Here is a 10,199-nt window from a genome sequence, read left to right on the forward strand (position 1 = left end):
ATGAGCACAAACACTTAACACCTATGGGGATGGTGATTTGGGCGTGTTGTACAGCCACACAAATAACCCCTGTATGCCAAATCATTCTGGAATCAAATATGAGGCCCTTCATCCCAACAGCTAAAGGCTGGCCCGTAATGAGTCATGCAAAGAACAATGATCCTAAAGAGAGCTGAGAGAGCTGTGTATCAACAATGCTTGAAAACCTAAATAAACTGAAGCTACACCGTAAAGACGAGCGGGCTATTCCTCCACTTCCACCACAACAATACGAGACACTGATAAAGACATACAGGAGGCAACAACTTATTTTTTAGTAAAGGTTGTTTTGCAAGCAACATCATGGAGTGTACAAACTATTGTGTACAAAGTGTAAACAAAAGCAGAGAGGACTGCAAAAAACACGTATAAAAACGTACTTTCTCGCATGACCGTAGATATCAAATGTGAGGAAAAAAGCAGTTATTATTGGTTAGTCTATTATTCATTAATGTAAGAGTTTCATTCCGGCAAAATTCCTCAGTGGCCATTTGGTGAACTTTTGCTGTGTTTTTGTATATATTTCTCTGGACATACTCAGCTAGCATTCATCTGTTGATGTTTCTTTTCTAAACAGATTGTGTTTGAAGGAATTCGAGGCTCGGGTTTTGAGGGGGATATTGCCATTGACGACGTGTCTATCACCAGAGGAGAGTGCAAGCAACAAAACACTGTAGCCAACGCAGGTAAGACAGGTAAGATATTTTGGGATTTTTGTGTAGAAATATAATAATAATAATAATAATAATAATAATAATAATAATGGATTGCATTTATATAGTGCTTTTCGGGACCCCTCAAAGCGCTTTACAATACCACTATTCATTCACTCTCACATTCATACACTGGTGAAGGCAAGCTACGGTTGTAGCCACAGCTGCCCTGGGGCAGACTGACAGAAGCGAGGCTGCCATATACTTAATAAACAAAGACGCACACAAAAGCAACTTTTGGAATTTGTGGTAGAATAAATAAAAAAGAAAATGAATTATCAAACTAAATTTACCTGAGCTGGATTAAGTTAAAATGAAAATAAACTAAGGCAATAGAGAATTTAATTGCTATAGAAACCATATTTTTAGAGCTGTCACGATATGAGAACTAAAAGTCTTCTGTAGTGTATGGGAGGTGTTGGAATATAGAGCACAGAGAAAATATTGTCTTTGTGCGGGATGTATAGAAACAAGTGGACACCACAGGGCACCAGCATGGAGGTAAGCTGGAAGGCTCATCATAATTTGTGGTCCTTCTTCTTCTTCTTCTTTAATAACTGCATTTATCTTGCTATCTTTTCATCCTCTAACTGTCTATACCACATCCTGCTGCGTCTTCCACACTTATTGTCATTATATCTGTTCTTGTTTCCTTTTACCCTACATTCTTCATCTATCCTTTATTCATCAGCATAGCTCTGCTCACTTCTCTTTATCTTTAAAAGCGTGGGTTATTTGTTTTAGAAATGTAGAGAAATGACAGAGACACTGTGTGATAATTAAGGATTTAGATTTAGGGGCGATCGTGGCTCAAGAGTTGGGAGTTCGCTTTGAAATCGGAAGGTTGCCGGTTCGAGCCCGGGCTCGGACAGTCTCGGTCGTTGTGTCCTTGGGCAAGACACTTCACCCGTTGCCTACTGGTGGTGGTCAGAGGGCCCGGTGGCGCCAGTGTCCGGCAGCCTCGCCTCTGTCAGTGCGCCCCAGGGCAGCTTTGGCTACAATGTAGCTTGCCATCACCAGTGTGTGAATGGGTGACTGACTGAATGTAGTGTAAAGTGCTTTGGGGTCCTTAGGGACAAAGTAAAGCGCTATACAAATGCAGGCCATTTATCGTTTAATATACAATAATGTATCCTGAGCTATGCTCATAATATTATTTTGTTACATAGCCCAACATGACAAATGTACCTCTGTGATTTCACTGTCTCATTAGTAAAAAAAATAAAAATAAATTCATTCTTAGAAAAAAAGATTGAAAGACACTCTTTACTAGGGAAAGAATAAGAACTCGGTGCAAAATGGGAAGGACCCCAGGTACAGACATAGATGAAATACAGGAGCAAATGCTGTGTGTCGCATTACAATATACAGCAACATGTACTGAGAATGTTCATGTTAACTTTTGCCAGACATTATTATGAAAAAACATTAGAAATAAACAAAAAGAAAAAAATGAAAACACAATCTAATGAATTATTAACATCCTCCTTTTACCTTCTCAAACCTTGAGTGTGAGTTGGTGTGTCTGAGTGTGCTGATGATTGTCTGCTTGGATGTGCAGTGCAATCTCACACATATGTGCATGTAACAACACTGGCGGATGGAGTGAATAATGGATGAAGGTGTAAACAGGAAGAGGAAAGCTCTTGAGCTCTCGGAGCGGGCGCGTGTGCATTTGTGTCCTGCAGGTTTTATGCAGGCAGAGACTCACAGTGCAGACAGATGGGCAATTATCAAGCAAGTAACTAAAAAGTCTTTGCCACTGCAAGAAAATGCATCTGTCTTGGGTACAAGCTCTACCTCCATGAAGTTGGTGAGGTAAAATAGGGATTAGAGAAGAATAAACCCACACTCAAAAAAATAATTCATTGGATGAACGTAATTTTATCTTAAAAAATCACGTTATATTAATCCATCTTGATTGTGTTGTTTTAACACGATATATGTTTGTAAGTTTAACATAATATTAACATTAACATTCCATTAATTTGACTTTTATTCAAACAAGTTGTTTGTACCAAGTTAGTCTAATTAAATTTAGTTAAAGTCATGTTATATTGTTTAAACACATACATCAAAAGTCAGTTACATGAACTAGTAAAATATTTGTTTGTCACACCAGTGATAATCTTGTTGAATGAACAAATGTAACTTCTGTCTGTAGTACATGTTATGTTCATATTACATAATGTTCAACAAAAAATTCAATGGATTTAGAGCAACTTCCAATCCAGCTATCCTCTTAACTTTATCTGGGCTGCGGAAGCGATAAGGTAAGAGGGGCAGGGTACATCCTGGACAGGTCGCCAGACTATATCATAGAGACAAACAACCATTTGCACTTTAACACCTTTGGGTAATTTAGAATCACCAATTACCCTTACCCTAATAACTGAATGACTTCTAATCTGGAGGGAACCAGAATACACAGAGAGAACCCATTGCAAACTCGGCCAGATTGAACCCAGGAGCTTCTTGCTCTGAGGCAACAGCACGAGCCACCATGGCCTTGAGCTGTCAATACAGACTCAACAAAAGTAGGAAAGCTATGCTTGATGCAGAATTTTCTTTACATTTTTGTCCTTGACAAGTTAAACCATAGTAAATAGTAACACATACACATGGTGTGTGTATGGTTGTCTGCCTCTTACAACCCCAGTGATTTTCCTGTGGTTTGACATCTCATATGATCTTGTGAATTTCGTGAGTCCAGGCAACTAACCACTCTTCCTAGATTGTATCATGTTATCTGAACAAGAACAAATTAAGTTTTTAAATTTCATGCACATCCAACATGATTTAACTGCGTTCACCATAGAAACATGAAATTATTTTGTTCAAATGACAAGTTAGACTTTTGTAAATGTAACAACCACCCAATTTACTTTTTTTGAGTGCAACTCTGTTTGTCAGTAATTGTACATTTTCATTTATGACTTTGAGAAAAATGCTAATTAATTTAGAATACATAAAGTTAATTCGTGACCAGGTTCTAGGCAGGAAGGCTAGGTACAGACATTTAACACTTCTGGCATTGAACCATGGAGCACACATTTATAACTGATTAACAGAAAGGTACAAGTCTGTGTCATAATTGGAACCTTGTGTAAAATATAGATCTAAACCTTTTTCAGGTTATCAATGAAGAGATAGATATTAGGGGGGTGAGATGAAAAATCAGTACTATGGCAATGGTCTGCACAATATGTGACAGGAGTACATGTAGATGTAACCAGCAGCATTGCCCTGCTGTGATCACACTTATGTCTTTTTCATACTTTTACATAAAGTACATACACCCACACACACTCCCACGCATCCATGTGCGTCCACCTTGGAAGTGTTTTGAGCAGGTGCTTACTGTCTATGCGACCACTGCAGCTGCCGTATAAGCATACTCACATGCACAACTGCACACATTTACTTCAGGTCAACTTTGTGCACACACAAGAGACTTTTATCCTAAATGAAGGATGATTGCCTCTGACATGTTTGGTGCAACTCCACCTGCACAAATCACAGAGCCCCACCTGGCTCATATGTGTTTTATTGCAGGAGAAGAGGCAGTTTACTTTAAACTGAAATCTTTGTTGTTTTTATGTTGCTCTTCTGTCACGCTGGTCCATTCTCAAATAATTAAACAAAAACTTTTTTTTAAAAAAAAAGTGTATGAACAGTACATACAAAAGGCTGAAATTAGTCCCAAAAGAACTATTGGGCAACGACATGCAGAGTTCTGGTAGTGATATTAAATGTCTGCCTATGCAGTAATACAAATGGAATCTATCCTATTTTTCAAGGTTTAATTTAATTTGTGGGTAAAAGTTCCAACAGAAAGCTCATTTCTTTCTTAAAGAAAATAATACTGGAAACTACAATATATTTGATTCCATTGCTGCACACAGCAGGCAAGAATAAGCAGCCAAAATTGAACTGAACTTGGTCGCACAGATAATAACGAAGTTAAAACCTCATCTTACACGCAAGCTTTTAACACAGATACCAATTAAACCCCACAGGGCACACATGTCAGACACACACACAGGTGATCAAATTTATTATGAAAACTATACCAGCCTTCTAACTGTGAATTTTCATGAGATGCAGGAGTCAAGATATAAATAAACCCATTTTTGCACACCTGACGAGAACGTGTCGAAATGTGGATATTATTTAACTCCACCCAATAGCCAGATTGAGATAGTCAAAAACCTTTGCAACACAGGCAGAACTGTGGAATTACTGCTTAATTATTTTGTTAACCTGTGCTGGACAGCTCATAATAAGCTCTCTAATTTGATAAATTTACAGGCACTGATGTCCAAAGTTTTTCAGCAGGTGTGTGAGTATATTTTGCACCATGGTTATCCTTAGTCATGCTTTTAATCGCATTTTGGAGCATAAAAGACGTGCAATGGGGGGTCAGAGGGACAGCGTATTTGAATTTATTTCACACAACCTTCTGAATGACAAATTTCCGAGTAAAATATCAACGGCAAAAGTGTTTCGACACCTTCATCTATTTTTTGTTTCCATTTGCCAGGGGGTGCTGTGATGGCTGCCTTTGGCCAGAGGCAGTGCTGCAACACCTCCAGCACCCCTGGTCTTGGAAATAGGACGATTGAATGAGTGCGTAAAGAGAACATTTGCTAAATGAAAGGGAGGAAGCAAGACAAAAGTATTTGAAATACAATGTTCCAATATCAATCAAAAATCAGAGCTGTAGTTAAATAATGAAAACCATCTGCAAACAGAAGCATCACATAGGATAGCAGATGAGAAAATCGTGTCATCATTTACAGTCAAAAAAGAAACATTATGTGATTTATGGCAATAAGGCCTGAATAATATCTTTTTTTCAGTTTCTTAGCACAAGTGACTTATGGAAGGTTCATCAGATATGCCAGTGTTTACCCAGAATTCTTTTTAACTCTTTAAAAAATTGGCATTTGCAGCCACATTTACTACTTTTTCTGAAGGGAGAATATTACAGAGATTATTACTACAGAGGGAAGCATATTTAACTACATTACACATGGAAAGCCCTAAAATCTTGAATAAAGCATAAATGAAGAATTTTTTATTGTTAAACCAATTTATATGGTTGATGGGGTCGCTTAGTGATCGAGTATTTCATGCATTCTTTTAACGTCTGTCAACTTTAGAGGAAACATTATTTTTTTCTAGTCATACTTTTCAGTTAATTTTGCTATATTTTTACTTATAGTTTTTAACATTATTGTGTATATTGATACTGTGTTGATACTTTCAGTGTAGAAGTATATTTAGAATCTGGTTGTAATTGGGCTGTGAATGCTGACACAAGTTGCTCTTATCTGCTAACCCCTGGGGCAGTTCTCTTTACAGTGTGCTGGTTTTTGATTGGTATTTGAATACCACCTGGGTTTTACATGTTATTATTATTGTTTTCTTAAATTATACTAATGGCGGCTTGCTGAAACTTGTATGTCTTTTTGCCCTTTAGTATTTTTATCAGCGTGTTTTCTCCCTTTTCTGCTACATTTCAAAAGACTGCACCCTGTTTATCTTCCAAAGATTTGGAGTTGAGTGCCCTATTACTCTGTATCCTAAACACCATGTTCCACTCAATTGGTTGCCTGCATACTCTACTATAGGAATGTGTGTGTGCCTGTGTGTGCCTGTTTAAATGTGTATCTTCTGCATACAGATACAAAATTTATTACAAATATTGATTTTCTGCCTGAAGGATGGACCCCTGATATGAAATCATATTGATCTTTTAAATACAATACCCATGCTTTTTTTTATGAAACTGTGTCTGAACAGCTTGCGTTTGTAATTTATGTATTAAAGGAGGGTGTGTATTGTATGTGTGTTTTTATGTTTTGTAGTTTGTTTTATAGGACTGCATATATAAATGAATATAAATGAAAGCTTTAGATGATCCTGTGTGCTGTGTCTGAGCTGGTATTTTAATTTTCAAATTCAACAAATCTGAACAATTAGATTACACCATATAAAAAATGTCTGCATTGTGTCTTCCAACTGTGCTTTAACAATCACGACCTTCAGAAAAAAGCTAAGGAAAACGGTTCAACAAATATTGATGATGACATCAATCGTAACTTCTTTACTCTCATTAAAATCTCAGAGCTGTCATGGCAACGTATGGGATCTCAGTGGTGAAGCTTTCTGTTTCTCTCGTTTACTCGACCACCTTCTCAGCCATGACTGTCTTCTCATCTTTTCTTCTCCATACAACCTGTTCTTTCTTCCCTGACAGTCTCTGTGAACCTTTTTCTACAAACCCTCCTTCTTTCTTCATAACATTCACAACACGGTTTGATACTTTTTACATGATACTTCTTAGTAAAACTACCACTTCAGGGCATTCTTTAATGCTCAAATAAAATTTAATTTGTTTAGAGTCAATAAATCATTGAAGGCTAGCTCTAATTTACATTCATGCTATGCATTTAAAAATGCAATAAAAGAGACATAAAATATCAAAAGGAACACAATAAAACAAATACAGTCATACAAGACTCAGACAACACACCCGCAGGCTTTAAGGAAGTCTTAAGCCACATAGATAAACATAATCATCACATGCACAGTTATTTACTTAGTTTGTCTTCAATCTTCGGTTTGTCTTCTATGACAGTTTTGTCACAAAAAAGCTTGCTGTCTGTTTTAGTGTGACGTTCCTTGTATCCTTGATCATTGATGATTATTATGTAAATGCTTATAAGTGTCCTTCATAGTTTTTAGATTTAAGTAAACTGTCACATACATCTCTTACTAAAAGTCGTCTTCATCTCAGAAAACCTTCTGAACCGTCCTGTTTATACAGCTTTTGCAACAAGTTAATTCCAGTAAGATATAAAAATCATCTTTCTTGTAATTTTAAAAATATATATTTGTTTATGGCTACAAAGCCTTTGTGATTGTTTACTACTACTTTAACTGGGGAAATTACAAAAAGCACATCAGTAAAGACCTGTACTAAAAAGCAAGTTCAAGAAACCTTAGATGAATTTTGCTTTTCTGGCTTCGTCTACCTAACCTCAGCATTTAAATGTGATTTAAAAGGTGATTATTTGATTTGGATAACTCAAACCAGTTTACTAATGTAGCTATGAGTGTGTTCATACAAAAGAGGTTGTTAAAAAATAACAAGTACTGTAAAAGGCTTAGGCAAACTGTTTTAGAAATATATTGCTTACAACAGGAAAGGGCCATTTTTAAATTTGTTACTGCTGAAATTTAATTATAGGGGGAAAAATTTTGAGACAACTTGTTTTTAACACAAAAGCACCTTTTATTAGGAAATTCTGCAAAATTGCAGGCAATATATGAACAGAGTTAAGTCTTCTGGCAGCCTGTTGAGTAAAGCTCAGTCTACTGGACCAAACCCGGATGCTCTTGTACCTTTTCCCCGAAGGCAGGGGGCTGGAGAGGGCCTGTGAAGAGTTCGGAGGGGTCACCCACAAGGCTGATGGCTTTGTGGGTGAGGCGGATGTTGAAACCAATGATCTTGCTAGCTGTAATGTCAAATGATTCCCAGAATATGAATAAATCCTTGTGTGCAAGGGACAAGGCTAAAAAACAAATATTGGATGTCCACGAGCTCTCAAGCAGCACTGCATCAAAAACAATCATGTTTCTCTCACAGAAATGACAGCATAGACTCAGGAACACTTCTGTGAACACAGTTCATCGTGCCATCCACAAATGCAGGTTAAAGCTCTATCGTACAAAGAAGAAGCCATATGTGAACATGTTTCAGAACTGAAGGACTGAAAGGATATGATCTATCTGGCTTGTTCAGTTCAAACAAGCATTTGCATTTTTGATGGTATGCATTAGTGTCTATGGAATTGGCCGCTTGCACATTTGAAAAGGTATACACTGGTTTTGGAGCACAGAAGATTCAGGACTTTTGAGCAGCTAGAATCTTATATCACACAAGAATGGCACAGAACTCCTCTTCCAAAAGTCCAGCAACTGGTTTCCATAGTTCCCAAATTCCCAAGTTTACAAACTGTTTACAAGCTGTTGCTAAAAGATGGGATACTACATAATGGTAACTGGGCCGTGTCCCATCTGTTTTGAGAATAAGTATCACTATCAAACTCTAGATGAGCTAATATTTTTCCTAAAATGGTACATTTAAAAAAAATTGGTTTATGAGACTGCAAGTAATTAAAAATCTCATGTCATCTTATCATTCTCTTTTTGTTTACACATTACAAAGCGTTCCAACTTTTTGGAATCAGATTTGTATTGCAAATTAATGGGAAAATGAGTTATTAATGGGTCATATGAGTTAAGACTCAGATGGAATGTAGGACTTAGGGAAAAGTTACAAGACATAGCCAGACTTTTGGCTCCCTACTCATAAATTTGAGACATCCATTTGTGAGAATTATTCTGAAAACATTACCCCCTCTTATTCCAAAGCAATGAACATTCTTTGTGGCAAATATCACAGGCACGAAGGAAACATGCTGTTACTGTTAATGTTTTTCTCACATGCGTGAGATTCTTTAAATAGTCTCCTCCCAAAATAGACACATAAATATGCAATAAGGCCAGCTGCAAAAAAAACATAGTAGATTTTTTTGTGTGTGTGATAGACAATATTTTTTTTAAATGTATACTATTGCAATCTGTGCCCCCAGATATGAAGGATTTTTAGGTTATGGTTTTGTATGTCTTTTTTTATTCTGAACATAAAGTAAGTTAGCGTAGCAGAAATGAACCTTACTAAGTCCTACATTTCTATAGCACAGGCCAGTTTTGGAAGAATACTGGAATTATTTAATCTTGATAGCAGAAGCTGTTAAAATTGCTAATATGTTATTTCTGTGCTAACATGACTCTTTTTTTTGTTTGTTTTTTTGTAGTTCTGATCGGAGGATCACACCCACTCCCACTGGCTAAATGGCTGACCTTTGGCCTCTCCTGCTTTGTTTCACTACTCTTCAGATGATGAGCACTCCCCATAGCACCACCAACTGTCTGTGCTGACAGACACTGCCCTGACTTGCGCTCTTTTACTTCTCTCTCTTCCCCTGTACCTGTCTTTTCCTCTGCGTACCTGTCCATTTACTTGTCTGTCCTCTTCAGTTATTGTCTTGCTGTCCTTCATGCATCCAACAAGAAACACTATGTATTTGTCTATCTTCTTGTCCTCTGCTCTTTTTTTTTTAAATATTTCACCTATTCGCTTCATATAACCAACCAATGCTCATACTGTATTTAAGGTTAACATACTTAATGGTCTTTGACATAGAGACTTGAAATTCCCTCCTTTATCCCTTGATTAGATTCTCTTTATCCATGTCAGTGTGTCACTTTGTCAACTTTGTCTTTTTTCTCTCCTTTGTCATTCTTCTTGGTCCATATGTGCACCCTTCATGTATCTTCACTCCCTTGAACCGCTATCCTCGGAAGTCCTTC

At 37.1% G+C, this 10,199-nt stretch overlaps 1 protein-coding gene across 4 annotated transcripts in view; it reads left to right on the plus strand.

Annotated features, from left to right (window-relative positions):
- mdga1 (MAM domain containing glycosylphosphatidylinositol anchor 1) overlaps positions 1 to 9,943 on the plus strand; it is a 196,246-nt gene extending 186,303 nt beyond the window's left edge. For 3 of the 4 annotated variants that reach the window (XM_085138178.1, XM_085138290.1, XM_085138369.1), the window contains 2 exons: positions 617 to 734; positions 9,644 to 9,943. In XM_085138178.1, the coding sequence (XP_084994304.1) occupies positions 617 to 734; positions 9,644 to 9,729 (204 nt within the window). In that variant the 3' untranslated portion in view covers positions 9,730 to 9,943. The remainder of the gene's footprint in view (positions 1 to 616; positions 735 to 9,643) is intronic. The other variant, XM_085138243.1, reaches the window with a different exon arrangement.
- The last annotated feature ends 256 nt before the right edge of the window (positions 9,944 to 10,199 follow it).

This window comes from Neolamprologus multifasciatus, chromosome 1, assembly GCF_963576455.1.
Source record: "Neolamprologus multifasciatus chromosome 1, fNeoMul1.2, whole genome shotgun sequence".
Classification (NCBI taxonomy): domain Eukaryota; kingdom Metazoa; phylum Chordata; class Actinopteri; order Cichliformes; family Cichlidae; genus Neolamprologus; species Neolamprologus multifasciatus.